General features: G+C 54.3%; 1 protein-coding gene across 1 annotated transcript in view; it reads left to right on the plus strand.

Annotated features, from left to right (window-relative positions):
• Positions 1–5,797: 5,797 nt before the first annotated feature.
• Positions 5,798–16,597, plus strand: part of Pear1 (platelet endothelial aggregation receptor 1) — a 19,407-nt gene continuing 8,607 nt past the window's right edge. The window contains 6 exon segments of the mRNA XM_029475556.2: positions 5,798–5,867; positions 14,560–14,664; positions 14,950–15,050; positions 15,763–15,836; positions 15,838–15,856; positions 16,011–16,254. Coding sequence (XP_029331416.1) covers positions 14,987–15,050; positions 15,763–15,836; positions 15,838–15,856; positions 16,011–16,254 — 401 coding nt within the window. The 5' untranslated portion in view covers positions 5,798–5,867; positions 14,560–14,664; positions 14,950–14,986.

The following is a 16,597-nucleotide window of genomic DNA, read 5'->3' on the forward strand; positions in this document are numbered from 1 at the left end:
GTGTTCTTTCTTCCCCGGTTTTTCTCCTCTCTTCCTTCCTCTCTCTAGCCTGTCTCAGGCCTTGGGTACCCGGTGGGAACCCTGCTAGTCTTTAGGATAGTCATCTCTCCCATCCTGAGTATGAGTAGACATCCTGGGGACTGCAATGTTTGAGAAGAGATTCTTTGACCCCCAGATCCAACTTTTCTCTCTTCCTGAGGTTGCTTCAGAGTGGAATGTGTGAGGTGTGGAGGGACTGGGGTTTATCTAAAGTCCCCGTGTTGGTACAGGGAGGGCAGGGCTGAGCCACAGGCCTCAAACTCCCAGACTCTCCCAGCAGGACTGCCTCTCCTGAGTTTGGGTAGCCTAGGAGATAGGATAGGAACCTTGGCACCCTGTGGCAGGCGTTGCTGGGTTATGGACCCTTACCAACCGGGTCAGGTCTTTGATAGTTAATAGTGATGCGGGCATGGAAACTGTACTTCTAAGACTTTGATCTCTTTCCCTATAGCCTGCTGTTCCAAGTGTCAGGAAACTCTTCTTGCAGTCTACCCTCGTGCCTCTCACTTGGATTTGAAGGGGTTACTCAGCTCCAGGCCTGCCCACTGCAGGTCTCAGCTGCCTGGGGCCTGTGGTCAGGGCTAATGCAAGCGAGAAGGGGAGGACAAGAGGGATAAAGTTATTAGCGTCTTCATCTTTGAGGGATATTGATTGCCGGGTCTCCAGGCCCATTTGGTCTTATAATGGGGTACATGGAGGTGTTGGGAGGGGCACAGAAAGATCCCACAGAGCCCCAGCCCCTTCTTCTGGAATGGCAGCCACACAGGTCTGGTCATCAGCTGACACAAGAGACACGGTTTTTGAGTGAGAGTCCTGGGGAGATGAGGGATTGAAAAGCTGAGGGGGGCTCAGGTCTTGGAGCCCCAGCACTGGGCTCTTTTGTGCACACCTGAGAAAGAATGTGAGCACACCCATAGCTGCTGGACAGATACAAGGGGGGAGGAGGGGATCCCAGCCTGTCCGAGGCCCTCACCAGCCACCACACTATTGAACAGGCTGCTCCCACATGACAGGAATTTTGACCTTGTGTGTCCAGTTTCCTGTTTGCATGGAACATCCTATGAGTTGGCTGGTGCAGTCTTGTTTCTCCACCTGGAGCTTTGCACATTCCTGTCTTCGTCTTGAGATGGATTTGGGCCACAGGGGCTTAAGAGTCAGGTCTACCTTTTCCAGGCAGGCTCCCCTGTGAATGTCTGCTGGAGGCTGAGAGAGGAAGGTACAGAGGGCCAGGGTGGGATGGTGGGTACAGAAGAAAACTTTCCCCCCACCCTGAGAAGGGCCTGATGCCCCCCTGATTGGGGACTCAGAAGCTCATGTCTCAGCCCCAGAGGAGCTGGCTTCCCCTCTTCTGGGGTGGGAGAGGAGGTAATTAATGAGGGGAGGCTGGACAGTGAATGTTCAGGGCTAATGTTGGTATTAATCAGGAGCTGGTCCCTGGTCCCCAGCGAGAGATCAGGTTCAGCTGGGCCAATGTGTGTGTGTGTGTGTGTGTGTGTGTGTGCGCGCATGCACACACACATGCATGTGTGGTCATATGTGTGCATGTGGGTGTGTACACACACGTGCATGCACACGTGTGTGGTCATATGTATGCATGTGTGGTGTGTGTGTGTTGTGGGGCAGCAGGAACTCCTGACTTTTTCCTCAGCTTCCTATTCTCCCCACTGTGCCTCCACTTAGGTCTCCTACCCCCACACCTTGTCACAATTTTCCTGAAATTCTCTCCCTGTGTATCCTTGAGCCTCCTGTTGAGGAAGTGGCAGACCTCGCCTCAAGTCCAACTCTATCTCTAGAAATAGGTGGAGGTGAAGCAGGCCATCCCTCCTTCCATGGCCCCTCACCAGCCAGCCCCTCCTTCAGACAGGCACATTAGGTGACTCCCAGGCTGCCTGTCCAGCTAATTGCCTTTCCGCCTTCCCCTCATCATGAGGGTGCCCCCAAGCTCCATTAGCCCCCCTTCCCCTGATAGCCCCTAAATCAGCCCCAATTATTCATGCAGGGGGTGTGCCGGGCTGAGCTGTGATTACAGCAAGTGTGGAGGGCTGGAGATGAGGGTCTGAGTGCCAGGCAAGCTGGCAGGAGGCAGAAGCAGAGCGGGGACAGGAGGGGCTGGACCCTGTGAGCACACACAGAACAGTGATCATCTTGGGGACAGGAACCTGGAAGCCTAAAGTGTGCATGGAGGGGTGGGGTGTAGACTGAAAAGTGGACGTTTGGGGGTCCTGGTGTATGACCCTCAGGGGCAGAAGGGGAATTAGTGGCATGTATCTGCAAGGGCCAAGCTTAATCTGCCCATCCTCAGCTGTAGCCAGATGTTTATGAGGAATGGGCTGGAAAAGAGAGTGAGCCAGCTGCATACATCCTCCCACATCTTTCCTGAGCCCCACTCCCTGCTCCGTGTAAGGCCAGGCTGGCCAGTGCCTACTGGGCAAGCTGGATGTCCCAGGTCCTCTCTCTGTTCTTGTGTTTGCTGTGACCTCTCTGGGCCTCTGGAAACACAGAGCTGTGTGCTAGGAAGGTTGATGCTCATCCCTGGGAGCTGAGATGAGTGAGAGGAGCAAGAAGGTCTGGTCTCCACACATAGCATCCTCTCTGCGCTTGGTCAGGGAGCCTCCTCTGGGAGCTGCGATGATGCTCTGAGCAACCTTCCTGCTAGGGAGATGCCTCTAGGGCTTCTTGTAAGACCATTCCCACTGAGGGTGGGAACCAGGCTTTCACTGGCTCCTCTGCCGCTTCCCTGAGCTCAGCACAGCAGCTTCGTCCCCTGCCTCCAGGTTCCTCTTCTCCCTACAGCCTGCCAATACAGCCATAGTCCTTGTATGGGATCCCGCCCTGCCTCTGGGCAAGCTATTCCAATGGCTTTTCATCCCACATGGAGCAAAAGTCAGTAGCTTTACTGTGACCTAAGAGGTTCTTGCAAGATTTGGCTCTGATACCCCTGTCTTTAATACCCACCATCACCACACGCATTACATACCGTAAACTACTCTGTGCAAGGGGTTATCATTGGTGTGTGTGTGTGTACATGAATGCACGCGTGCTACTGTCAGTGTGAGTGCACGTGGGGAGGTCAGAGGACAGATCCAGGTGTCACAGTCCTCAGCATCCATCCTGCCAGATAGAGGACCGAGAGGTCTGGAGTAACAGGTGGGGGTGGGGAGACGTGCAGGTGTTCAACCCGCCCATGTATGTATGTATATGTATATATACATATACACATATAATGACTTGTATATAATGAATTATATAGTATGTAATGAATTTTATATAATTATTTTATTATGAATACATTACACATATATTCACTTACATGACGAATTTTAGTCATGTTTCCCTCCCTATTTCCCTCCTTCATCTCCCTCCCTCCCTCCCTCTCCTATCAGCCCTCTTCTTCCTGAAGGAAGCGGTCCCTCTCAACTGACATGTCCTCCTGTTCATGGCCCACTGCATTTAGTTAATTATTTGTCTGCGTGTGGGTGAGAGGTTACTCAGTGGAGCAAGGGTAGCTTATCAATGTCTACACCACTGTCCCCTTAGGAGGAGCAGGGCCCCAGGAAATGCTGAGTTCATGTGTCCAGAGACATATTTTTGCTGTGAACTCTTTCTGCCTTCCCCCTGCAGTGGTCCCTCAGCCTTGGAGGGGATGCTATAGCTATGTGCTAATGGGATGATCCTTCACCATTACTAATTCTCTGCACTTTGGTTACATGTTTCTGTGTTCATCCCTGCCTGCTGCTATACGAAGCTTCCCTGAGCCATTCTCTGGGAATTCTGGGTGTGGACCTGGCCAGTGTTCATCCTCACAGATGATATTAAATAAAGGTTGCTTTAACTGAGGGACAGGAGAAGGAAGAGGAGGAGGAGGAGGCAGAGGAGAAAGAGGTAGCAGCTTTTCTGATGAAGGCTGGAGGAATCGCTAATATTGTAATAACGTGGCTATTGAGAAGGCAATCTGATGTGACTGTTTAGCAAAACAGTAGAAGAAACTATTTCTGGGACCCAAGTGTTAAACTTTCTTAGCAGGAATGGGATGTGCATCATAGGGCAGAATGCAGTCCCAGAAAACAAGAGCATGGAGCAGAACATCTGAGCACAAGTGGAGCCACACACATGTCTCACTTTCTTTCTGCACCTCAGTTGCCCTCATTGGTCATTTAAATGAGAAGGATCAGGTAATTTCCAAGGCTTCAAACATGATGGAACTCGGGTCTTATGCCACCTGACCTTGCGTTGGTTTTTACTGCCCTCTGCAGTAAATTTTATGGTACTGCAGTCCAACTTCGTATTTCCTTCCCTGAAACATTGTTGCCATCCACTGCAACTGAGCTCAGCCCAGTTTACCATCAGAACAACTGTTAAACAGCATTGCCTGTATCTCACCTGGATTATAATATTAGTAGTTATTATATATCACTATTATACACAATATTAGTAAGTATTACACACAAACAGCTTGGAAACACAATATCCAAGAATCAGGAATTGTCAGGACACAGCAATCCTGTTCTTGAATAGCCCAGTGCTGTCACCTGCTGTAGTAGAGAACACCCAGTGGCCCAGAATCTTTATGGTGAGGGGAAGAAGATGGACGTACGTGAGTACATACTCTATGATGGCATTTACACGGATATTCTAGAAAAACAAACTACAGAAAGCAAATCAAAACTTTCCTGGGGTTTGGGTTGGGGTGAGGACGGAATCTGCGTCCTTACTGTAGCCTAGAGTAGGTACACTGGGGGAGATGGACTTTAAAACATTATATTGACTTCTGCTGCAGGGGAGGGAATATGTACCATGCCATGGCACTGTTGTGGGCATAGATGACAAGTTTTGGGAGTTGATTCTCACCTTCTACCATGTGGGTCTCTGGGTTCAACCTCAGGTCATCAGGCTTGGTGGCAAGCACGTTACACCCCCTCAACCCCTCCCCGAGCCATCTCTCCATTCCCAGAGAGGGACATTTTAAACCACACTTTTATTGGGATGAACACATTTGTCTAAGCCAATGAAACACCATGCTAAGTAGAATAAGCTAGATGTGGAAGGTGGGAGGCCGGAGCTGAGGTACATATAACCTAACTTCACGATGGTACCAGGGACAGGGGATGCAGACTGAGTTTCAGTTTGGGATGAGGAGAAATCTCTGGAAATTGACAGTAGCAAAAGTTTCGTATATGTGAAATACTTTATGCCACCGAACTGTATACTTAACATTTGTTGAAAGGATGTGTTTTATATTGTGTGTGCTTTGCCACGATAAAGTTTTGGAACAATATTCATCAAGCCAAGTGGGGCTTATTTTTATTATACGTCAATCACTCTTAAATAAAGGTGTCCCTGCTGTTTAGAGTTCAACCTAGGGCCAGCAGCATAAGCCACACTCCCCCAGGCCCAAGTTATCTTTGTTCTGAGCTCTGACTGTGGTAGGTCGCTGAGTGCTTTGGAGTGAGCTGATGAGCAAGCTCTGCTCTCTTTAAGTAGCAGCATCCTGCTTCAACTCTTGCAAAGGTCCCAAAGATCTGACCGCGCAGGCAGGGTGCCCCTCCCCTGAAGGCCGCCAGGGGGCGCCGCCGGGCAGGAAAGAGGGGCGTCGGGTGGACCGCGACGCCGGGAGCCGGGGCTGTCAGGTTGGGCGGCTCTCCCCGTCCACTTCGCAGACAGGCGTGCGGAGGGCTGACCCCACCCGGCCGGGCTCCAGCCTCCCCGCGCGGACTTCCTGCCTGGGCGCGGGCGGAGGCCCACCCCCTTCCTGCCCGCGCAGCCAGCTCTGTCGGCCAGCAGGACCCGTCGGTGCAACACGCCGCTCTGAGCTCCGAGCCCCGAGGCAGGTGAGTGACCTGCCCTGGGCTCTGGAGCCCGAGACCGCTGGGCTGAAACCTGCAGAGCAGAAAGGAGGAGATGGAGGGGGGACTCGTGTGTGTGTGTGTGTGTGTGTGTGTGTGTGTGTGTGTGTGTCTCGCGGTCCGTCTAAGTGGAAAGAGAAGAGAAGGGAGAAAGGAGAGAGTTAGGGGAGAGAGAAGAAAGCGAGATCTAAGTAGAGAAAGCCACCTAAGTGAAAAGAGAGACGAGAGAAAGAAGAGAGCAAGCAGAGAGGGAGAGGGAGACCTAACTAAGTAGAAAAAGAAAGCTGCGTAGCTCTGAGGATAAGGAGCTAGGATGGGGACCAGCCTGGGAGAGCTCTCTTCTCGCCCCGAGGAAGGCAGCCTGCAAGTCTCCTGGATTCCAGTTTGCTGTTTGCAAGTGTAGAACCTTGGTGGTGGTACCGAAGCCCTGAAAAGCAACCCTAAACCTTGTTTTCCCTCTATCCCCCAATTTCTTCTTTCTGGGAGGACTAACAAAACACAGTTGCCTGCCTGTCTCCTCCTGTGTCTCCCAGAGAAAGACCCTGTTTAGTGTTCATAGTGTTGCCCCCTACCCCTGCCCAGGGAAGAGATTGGATTTGAGTGTCCTTTCCCATCTTGTAGGGGAGAGGTCAGCCATAGGCACCTACAGTCTCTGAAGCTTGTTTGTTGTTGTTTTTTGTTTGTTTTTCTTTTTCCTGGATGATGTGGGCCCATAGCCAGGCTGATAGTGTGAGCCCTGGAGCCTGGGAACCCAAGCTCCATCCAGCATGGCCTCCCTCACCTCGCATCCCTGTTTCCAGCCTCTAGCCATGGACTCGTGACTCCCTGTTTTGGACTTTTAGTAGAGCCTGCTGCCCCAGCTGGGGACGGTGACCCCTGGTCCCCGGAGACTGGAACAGCGTGTGCTGGTTGAAGTTCCCAGGCTCAGCCAGGCCTTAGCTCTAGGCAGGGCCGGATAAGGGGTCAGTTCTCAACCCCTGCCTATGCTAGGCCTAGGGGGTTGGAGGCTGTTCTCCAAACCCAGCTCCAGCCCACAGTACAGTGCCCTACCTGTGTCTGTGTGTGCATGGGTGAGATGGGTGTGGGCTGGCCTCCTACCTGCCAGCCTACCCTTGGCTGCTCTTCCAAAACCTGCCCCCTCCCTTGCTTGCCTTTTTCTTCTCAGTGAAGGGTGAAGTGGGAGGGTTGGCTTTTGCTTCTCCGCTCCATTCCAACATGCCCTATCAGACGATCCAGAAGAGGAAACCCTCCCCAGGCAGCCTGCTCCACCAGCGAGAAACCCAGAGAAAGATAGTTGCCACAGCCACTGTATGGGGCTTCTCTCAGGAAACTCCAGCTTGGAACAGGATGATGACTCCTGGTACCTGCCCTGTGGGGCAGGGGGTGGGGTGGGGTGGGGGGAGCTAGCAGAAAGGCAGGAGGAGAGAGGATGGACAGACATAAACACAGACGCAGGCCAGTGCAGACACACAGACTTGGCAAAACAAGGCCTGGGGAGAGAACTGTGCGTATGGAGCTTGAGAACAAAGATGCCAGGCCGAGGAGAGGCCACGAGGGTGGAAGGAAGGGCACACGGAGTCTGCACTGAGGCCTGGTCTGAACTCCTGCAGTGCTGTAGCTTGTTTGAAGAATGGCAAAATACCCACCTAGTGCAAACTACCCACCTAGTGGTGTAATCGATAAGAGGAGGAAAAGGCTAGCCCTCCCTGTGTTTCCCTCATGTTACACACCTGCGTGTCACCTGAGAGTGACCTGCAAGCAGGACCGTGAGTGTGGGCACCTCTCCCTTCCTGTGGTTGCATCTGGGACTCAGTCCCTGTGTTTGGGAGGATTTGTGGACCATGATGGGCACTGTCCCAGGCCCGAGGGGGCAGGATGAGGACTCACATCTGCTCCACACCTGCTACTTGCTAGGTGACTCGGAGCCTTGCATGTCTGTCCTCCGTTCAGACCGCTGTAAGAACTGACCCCTTATCCCAGTCACCAGCGGGAAGGTGGAGGGCGATCCTAAGGAGATCCTGACCCAGGCCAGCATGACGGATGGAGCCATCTTTCAGTTTGTGCTTAGTCTTTCTGCATTCTGCCTTTTTTCTTTCTTTCTTTTTTAAGATTTATTTATTTTATGTGAGTACACTGTCACTGTCCTCAGACACACCAGAAAAGGGCATCAGATCCCATTACAGATGGCTGTGAGCCACCATGCGGTTGCTGGGAATTGAACTCAGAACCTCTTGAAGAGCAGTCAGTGCTCTTAACCACCGAGCCATCTCTCCAGCCCTCCATTTTTGTTTTTACCAGTCATTCTGCACTGTGTCTGGGGCTCTGGGAGGTCTGATGGGGAGCAGAAGAAAGGACCACAGCCACTACACTCAGTTCAGTGTGTCCACCTGTCCCTGCCACACAGCTGCTGTGGGTGCTGGCTGGTACCAGATGTGTGGTGAAGAGCCTTGCCCAAGGCAAGTCTGACATGGTGGCAGACAGTTGTTGATAAGCATTACAAGCCAGCTAGGGTACAGCTCAGTGGTCAAGGTCCAGAGCTCCACTCCTAGCACCACCAAGCAAGCCTAGACCAGTGAAAGAGCCCAGTGTGGCCCAGGGATGGTGTGCGAGGAAACCTTGGACTATGCCAGTGTTGGAGAGTGATGCACAGGGCGGGTCTCACAGAGACTGAGAGCACAGGCTAGGGAGTGTAGCTGCCACAGAAGGCTGCCCCTCAGCCCCTCCCTAGACAGCAGTGTTCTGCTCTCAGCCCTGGAGTGGCCTAAGTTAGCTCTGCTTGTTCCCAGAGGAGGCACAAGGCTACTGACTGGCTGGGTCATTTCCCAGTGTCAGAGGGGAGCATCCCACTTGAAGCTGGCTTCTGAGTAGAGCTCTAGGTAAACAGACAGAGCTCCTTTGAGCCAGGGGGGCGGGAGGGGGGCTTGCCTTTTTAAGCCTAGAGGGCAGGGAGGGAAGGTGAGGCTTGAGTTCGGGGAGTTTCTTGGTTGAGTCTGGTCTCGAAGGCTGAGAGGAACCAGACATTCTGAGGAGGCTTGAGCAGAGGCAGCTGCATAGCGAGAGGCATGTGGGACCCTTGGCTTCAGTGAGTGTCACAGGGCCAGATGGGTATTACTGGCCTTTCCTGTAATGGGGGTCCAAAGAAGGTAGTGGAAGCAAGCAGTAGCCAGAGCAGAACTGCACTTTGTGAAAAAAAAATTCTCTGTATGTAGCCCAGGCTGTCCTGGAAAGAATTATTCTCCTATCTCAGCCTCCTGAGTGTTGGGATTAAAGGTAAAAGTCACCTTGCCCTGCTAGAATTGTACTTTATGAAGGTAATGTCTGGGTGGTGGTAAGGCAGGCAGGCTAGTGGGGTAGCTATTCTCCAGACTTGTCTCAATCTGGTGGCCAGATAGTGAGAGGGGCTACCTCTCCCCAGGTGGCAGTCAGGGCTGGAGCTGGGGCGGAGACTGGCTTAGATTGTGAGTCAGAATCCCTGCTGGTTCTCTATTTCCTGATGAGTAAACAAGGCCTATGGTAGACCCTCTGGCCTCCGCTTCCTGAGCCAGCAGCGGGCCAGCCTCTCGCCCTGCTCTGCCCCAGCCTCTAGTCAGCCTCTCTCAGGCTTCCGGCCCCTCCATCCGGCAGACATGCCTGGCGTGCCGGAGCCTGGTTCGGCTGGGTGAATGAAGGAGGGGCCCTGTGTTTGCATGTGCTCATGAAGACTGTGTGGTGTGAGGTGCCACTGGGTGGTCAAGGCTGGCAGTGCTAGCTCTGCTGTGGGGAGAATGTGGAGGTCTGCGTTGGGGTCTCACTCCTGGCTGGGAAGGATTACGTGAGCCTGGCTCAGCGATAAAGGCAACCCAAGAAAAAGCAAAGAGAGACAGAAACTAAAGAGCCCACCTCAGAACCGAGCTCAGAGGGCTCAAGTGACATGACCAAAGCCACACAGCTTGTGACAGGGACAGGACTAGACCCTCTAGACTGAGAGATGGGGGAGTGTCAGGGGAGTTGGTACCATAGGTGAGGGAGGACAGAGAGAGAATCCACGGATCCTGCTCCGTGGCTGGCTCTGATTTGAAGATGCTTCTGGCATGCAGCCCACTATTCTGGGGATCAGGTTCTGGCTTCTCCCATCTCCACTTCCTTTCTCCCCCGTCAGCATTTTCAACTCTGTTTATTCCCGGACCATCATCGTGGGGGCTCTTCAGGGGGCGGGGAGAAAGAAAACAACTCCAGTTTTTTCCTGGAATGAGTGCAGAGCGCAAGAGGTCCTGTGGAGGTTGGGTACAGCTAATGTGGACGGAGCAATAGTGTTACAGATTGGCCCCAAGCACCTTGTCTGTGTCACCACGTTTAATCTGCCTTGTGGTGGAGTATGCAACCATTCTCTGGAGTAAGACGGCCAGAGTGCAAGGGTTATCCCGAGCTTCACAACTCGAAAGGGTTAGCCCACGCTACACTACTCCTGGGTGGGGTAGGGGTGGGGCTGAAAAAAGCGGCAGAAGTTCCCGAGTCTTCCTTCCATCCCACCCATTGCTGTTTGCTGGATAAGGACCTTCTAGCATCTACCAGATCCCAGAGGCCCTAGACTCACATCCTCCTCCCAGAGGCCGGGGTGCAGTCAGGGCAGAGGGGGCTCCTGGAAAGGGAACAGATCAGGGCCCTGTGGGACTTGGAGGCTGAGAGGCAGGAATGTAGCTTGCAGCCTTGCAGGCAGGAAATGGAGCCGGGCCTGGCCAAGAGCCCAGCAATCTGCATGTGGAGGTGGGAGAGAAAAGTTGTCCGTTTTGACTGCCTTCCGTGCCGTTCCCATGCCTCTGATCATGTTCTGAGGCTGTCTCCCTTTCTCTTGTCTGTTCCTATAACTAAGGCTGTAAAGATACAAGCCCCTGGGTTCCTATTCCCCGCCCGGCCCCGCCCCCTCCAAAACAGAACTACTGGGAGGTCTCTCTGGTGCTGGCTTTGGATTCCTCTTCCAATAACACGGCTATGGGCCTTGGGCAGCAGGCTTTTATGCTTACTGAATCTGTGGGCTGGATAGTTGAGCACTTTCCGAGAGGGCTGAGCGAGTCACTCACTCCCTACCTGACCCGGCTCAGGATAATACAGGGTCACATTTTGGCTAGTTGTGGAGGAAAGGCATTTGCGGCTTATGTCAAATCAGAAGCTTGGTGGGAAATGGAGTTGGGCAGAAGGGGCTCAAGAGGGGCCTCCTAGGGCGGGAACTAAGGACTAAACCCCTGGACAGGTGTGTAATCATAGAGGCTGGGTGCTACTGGGACTGGAGTACAGCTGGAGGGTCAGGGGTCAGGGGCCAGGGGCCCCAGCTCTGCAGAGGGAAGCCAGCTTGGGAGGCTTCGGGGTCCTCATCAGGCCTGTGTTTATTTTCCAGGCTGGGGATGATCAGGTAAAACCCTCTGCTCTTTGTTAGGACTCCCGTCCTATCTCCCCTTCCTGTTGTCCACCCACAGGTCTCTGCTGACCCCATCTTGGCTTCTAGCCCTGGACAGGGCAGCTGAGGAATCCTCCGCAGTGCAGCCCCACCCTGAAGGCCGTCGGAAGGAGGGAAGGTAGCCTTTCTCCAGTCAGCTACCCTCTTAGCAGAGTTAGTTAGTAATATCCCATAATCCTGCACCCCCTGTTCTGCGCGGGGGGGGGGGCATCCTGAGCCTCCAGCTGAACTATTTTCTCTGGCAGCTGAAGGGGGAGAAGGAGCAGCAATGCTTGCTGATGCTTCTGGCCGGGGGAGGGGGGTGAGGGTGGAGGTGGGGGTAAGGGCAGGTGACACTGAAGGACTACACAGCCGCAGCTCGAACCACCTCCACCTTAACTCAGTCTTCTCCTCCTGCTATGGGCTCCACCCACCACACCATGCTGTGGACCCTAGGAAGAGACAGGTCAGGGGCAGCTCACTGCCTCCCATGGGTGACTGTGTAGATGAGGCTGCGTCCTGACTGGGGTCTAGGATTTTTTGAAGAATGGATTGTGGAAAAGACTCAGAGTAGGGCAGAAATGTGCAGAGATCTGGGTTCCTTCCATGGCCCTGGGTGTGGAACACCCTTGGGGAGTAACTAGGACCAGTTAGAACTAACCCTGTGGGTGGCCAGTGAGGTGGGGTAAAGTTGGAGGAGGGAGTTTGGGAGCCTTGAGGAAGGAAGTGGGTTTGTAGAGGTAGTGTCTGGTTGTATATTGCTGGGTCAGCTTGTGGGTACCTCTGACTATGGTGTGGTTCCCTGGACACAGGGCTCAGCATCACTCCCTTGAACCCCCATTTCCAAAGGCCGCAGTGCCAGCCCAGTAGCCAAGACAGCCAAATAAGACGCGTTCACACTGGAGCAGAGTGGTGTGTGTGTGTGTGTGTGTAACTCCACACAGCCATTCACTATGTAGACCTGGCTGGCTTCAGACTCAGAGTCTCCGCCTGCCTCTGTCTCCTGAGGGCTGGGTCTCCAGGCGTGTGCCACCACCACCCAGCTGAGTTTCCCCCGTTTAGAGTCTACATCTTGAGCACTGGGATCCACAGAACATCACCTGGCTGCCCAGGCCCATGCTGGCCATTACTGGTGAGTCACTTGGTTGAGTGAGAGAAGCCTAGAGTCAGCGGGGGTGGGGGTGGGGGTGGGGGTGGGGGGAGGTCCTGGGGGGTGTAGTGGCTCTGGTCAGTGAGGGAGTTGGGGAGAGGTCCATTCTGGGAGGCAGTGACATAGAATAAGGAGGACCAAGGGAAAATTCAAGTGTTGGGGTTAACGGTGGGGCTGGACCACAGCAGGGAGTTGGGGTTCAGTTAGGGAGTCTGTGTTAATCTGAGAAGGAGGCATGCTATCTGAGCTGAGAGAGTCACGATCTGCCAGAATAAGTGGGTGGGTGGGGGGCCGGGGTGGGGCTGCAGCAAGCATTCCAGAGATACTCAGGGGTGTAAGGGGCCAGCAACTGCGACCTCTCGGAGAAATTACAAGCAGATGTGGGCATCTCTGGAGAGCTGAGCCCGGAGCCCCGGCAAGTTTAAGAAACTCCAAGCAGAAAACAGGAACCCAGCGGTAGAGGGGTGGCCTCTAGCCCTCAACCTTTCCTGAGCCTTGGCGTTCAGAGGAAAACTCATCCCATCCAGGGCCCTGACTCACTCTCTCCCCACCCTCTGGGTGAGGCCGAGGTGTGGAGCTGGTGAGGGGCCAGTTTCCTAGCACTGTGAGAAAAACGTGGAAATTGCCCCCTTGGAGCGCACCAGTGGCTGTGTGGTCACCTAGCTGTGGCCTCACGCATGCAGTCCCCCACGGCAGGAAACTCCTGTGCTTCAGCAGTAGCTTTGGCTCTTGTCTGCCTACATGCAGCAATGGAAGCTTGCTCTCAGTGGCATCTGATACTGAACTGTCCATTGGAAAGTTCTGGACTGAGCCCACGCTGGCTTCCCTGAGAACCTCATTCATTGGTCCCAGCTTTTGCACTGTGGTGTCCTGTTGTTTGCTAGGCTAGGGGGTGTTCAGGGGACAAGAGAAGAGGATATGTAGTGTTAGGAGACTCGTAAGAGAGATGAATGTGGTGCCTCTGTGTGTGTGTGTGTGTGTGTGTGTGTGTGTGTGTGTTGGTGGCAGATGGAGTTGTCAGGGAGCAAACAGAAAAGGAAGGTGGCACTCAAGCCAGGCCTGAGGCAAAGAACTCTGGGAATAATGAGAGCTGGGGTCAGTGAGTTAGCAAACTGAGCTGAGACCTGGAGCCACGGAAGAGCGCTAGGAGCACTGTTCTGGGGGAGCTGGAGCACTGCTCTGGGGGAGCTGGAGCACTGTTCTGGGGGAGCTGGAGCACTGCTCTGGGGGAGCTGGAGCACTGTTCTAGGGGAGCTGGAGCACTGCTCTGGGTTCTGGGGAAGCTGGAGCCCTGGACCAAAGGACTAGGGAGGCAGTGGGCTGATCTCTTCAGCATGCTTCCTGCTTGAATCTTTGCAGATGTGTCCTTCCGGCTGCTGGCTGCAGTGCTGTTCCGTTACCGTGTGCCCTATCGCAGGCCTCTGCAATGCCACTTTGTCCCCTCCTCCTCCTGGCCCTAGGCCTGCGTCTGACTGGGACACTCAACTCCAATGATCCCAATGTCTGTACCTTTTGGGAAAGGTGAGAGGGGCCAAGCTTGATGTTCGTCCCACAGGGTGGCCCCTCCCAGGAATCTGTTTCTGGTCTCTTTGCACTCTCTGTGGTGTTTGACCTTCCCCACCTCTGCCCTTGTCTCATCTCTGTCCTGTCTTTGTCCCCAGGTTCCTCTGGGAGGGAGCCATTCATTGTAGATGAAGCAGAGGGGCTGGCTGTGGGTAGGTCGGGACAGGACAGGAAAACAGGGCCCTGGGTAGAGAAGCCAAAAGTCTTCAATGCATCGCTACCAGCTGGGTCCAGACAAGTTCAATCTTCCGGTGTGCATGTGTGCATACGTGTGCATGTGTGTGTCCACGTGTCCGAGTATTCGTGTGTGTCCGTGTGTGTCTGTGTGTAAGGCTTTGGCCCCTAGGATGAGAAAATAGCTCTGGTAGGAGGAGTCCTAGAACGTTCCAGTTCTAGAAGCCTCTACACAGGACAGATAGGGAAGGGTAGGAGGAGGAAGCCCAAATACTGGGTACTGATTCTCTTCATGGTGAAGCCTGGCCTTGGCTTTCTGCTGCGTGGTGCCAGCTCTGGTTTCAGGCTGGCCTTGCCCCTGACCTCTTCTCAACCCACAGCTTCACCACGACCACTAAGGAGTCCCACCTGCGCCCCTTCAGCCTGCTCCCAACTGAGTCCTGCCACAGACCCTGGGAGGACCCCCACACCTGTGCCCAGCCTACGTGAGTGCTTCAATCTTCTGGGAGCTGGTTAAGCCCCGGTCTCTTAGAACCTTTGGTGCTCAGAGGACATTCTGACCTCAAGGCATTCACCTGTCCACAGTGGGTACCCATGTGGCCTGTGGAGGTGTGTCTGGTTCATTGGACATGTGTGTGGCTGATGTGGGGGGGTGAGGGGGGATACTTAACCTCTAACCTCCTCTTGTGCCTCACTGAGGTGTGAGGGGTGTACAGGGCAGCCAGGGCCTCAGCCGAGAGCACTGATGGCCACCCCCTGGACTGCGGCAGGGTTGTCTACCGGACTGTGTACCGTCAGGTGGTGAAGATGGACTCCCGCCCACGCCTGCAGTGCTGTAGGGGTTACTACGAGAGCAGAGGGGCCTGTGTCCGTGAGTCCTGAGTTGGGCCGGGGGAGGAATGGAATAGGAGGGGCCCAGCCATCTGAATTTTCCCCTGTCCTAGTGAGGGGTGCCGTGGTGGGGTGCTACTGTCTGTTCCTTCAGTTCCCCTTTGGCCAGTAGCTGTAGCTGGGGTTGGGGTGACAGGGCCGAAGAGGGGCTGGCAATGGAGGCTGGGCTTGCTATCAGTCTCTTGTTCCCTAGCATACTGTGAGCCTATCTTCAGATGTATCCCTGCTTGTCCTCTGGCCTTCCATTCCGCGGCTCTGACCAGTCACCAGTGCCCACAGGCTCAGCTTCCCAGCCTGACACAACCCTCCCCTCAGCTCCTCCTCTCCTCTTGGTCCCTCCCCTCCCCTCTGCTCCTCCCCTCCGCTCAGCCCCTCCCCTCCGCTCAGCCCCTCCTCTCCCCTCAGCCCCTCCCCTTTCTGACCATATTGCTCTCCAGCTACCATTTGAGAATCCACCCCCACCTCCATTTCCCGATAAGATGTTTAGAAATGTACACAGAGAGGGTTCAGGCAGTCTGGAGCCCTGGGGTCCTGCCCAGTCTAACCCTGAGTTGCTCCCCAAGTCTTCATCTCAGACAGAGCTGATGTTGGGGAGCTACAGACCCGGTTCGGGAGGGAGTGGCTCTGGCTTCACAGATTAAAGGTGGGAAGGTAGGTGGAGGTATTTTCTCATTCATTTTGTCTCTGGCCAGCACTCTGTGCCCAGGAGTGTGTCCATGGTCGCTGTGTGGCGCCGAATCAGTGCCAGTGTGCACCAGGCTGGCGGGGGTGGCGACTGCTCCAGCGGTAAGCTGCTAGTCACTCCGGGGTGGTTTTTCTGGGAGTCCACTGCTGCTAGCTGCCTTTTCTGGAGACGTGGTAGAGGAGAAGTGGGTGTGTGGGCTGAGATAGGGCCTACCTGGAAGCCGGGGAGGGTCTAAGTCCATTTTCTCTTCCACAGAGTGTGCCCCGGGAATGTGGGGACCACAGTGTGACAAGCTCTGCCACTGTGGCAACAGCAGTTCCTGTGATCCCAAGAGTGGGGCATGCTTTTGCCCCTCTGGCCTGCAGCCCCCCAACTGCCTTCAGCCCTGCCCTGCCGGCCACTATGGTCCTGCCTGCCAGTTTGATTGCCAGTGCTATGGAGCATCCTGCGACCCCCAGGATGGAGCCTGTTTCTGCCCGCCAGGGAGAGCAGGACCCAGGTGTGTTATGAGGCCATAAACATATGACCATAAATGAGGACATGATGGCCTGGAGAGACTGAGATCTTAGTTCAGCTCTGCTGGGTACCAGCCAAGCAGCCTTGAGCAGCCACCAATTCCTTCTGAAGGATTCCCTAGGCCAGCTACCACTATCCTAGTATTAGAAAGTAAACACATGTGAGCACGGGCATGTGTGTGTGCGCGTGTGCGAGACAGAGAGAGAGAGAGAGAGAGAGAGAGAGAGGGAGAGAGAGAGACAGAGAGAGAGAGAGAGACAGAGAGAGAGAGACAGACACAGAGAGAGAGAGAGACAGAGAGAGAGAGAGAGGGAGAGAGAGAGAGA

This window comes from Mus caroli, unplaced genomic scaffold, assembly GCF_978045245.1.
Source record: "Mus caroli unplaced genomic scaffold, Mus_caroli_1 scaffold_3, whole genome shotgun sequence".
NCBI lineage: Eukaryota > Metazoa > Chordata > Mammalia > Rodentia > Muridae > Mus > Mus caroli.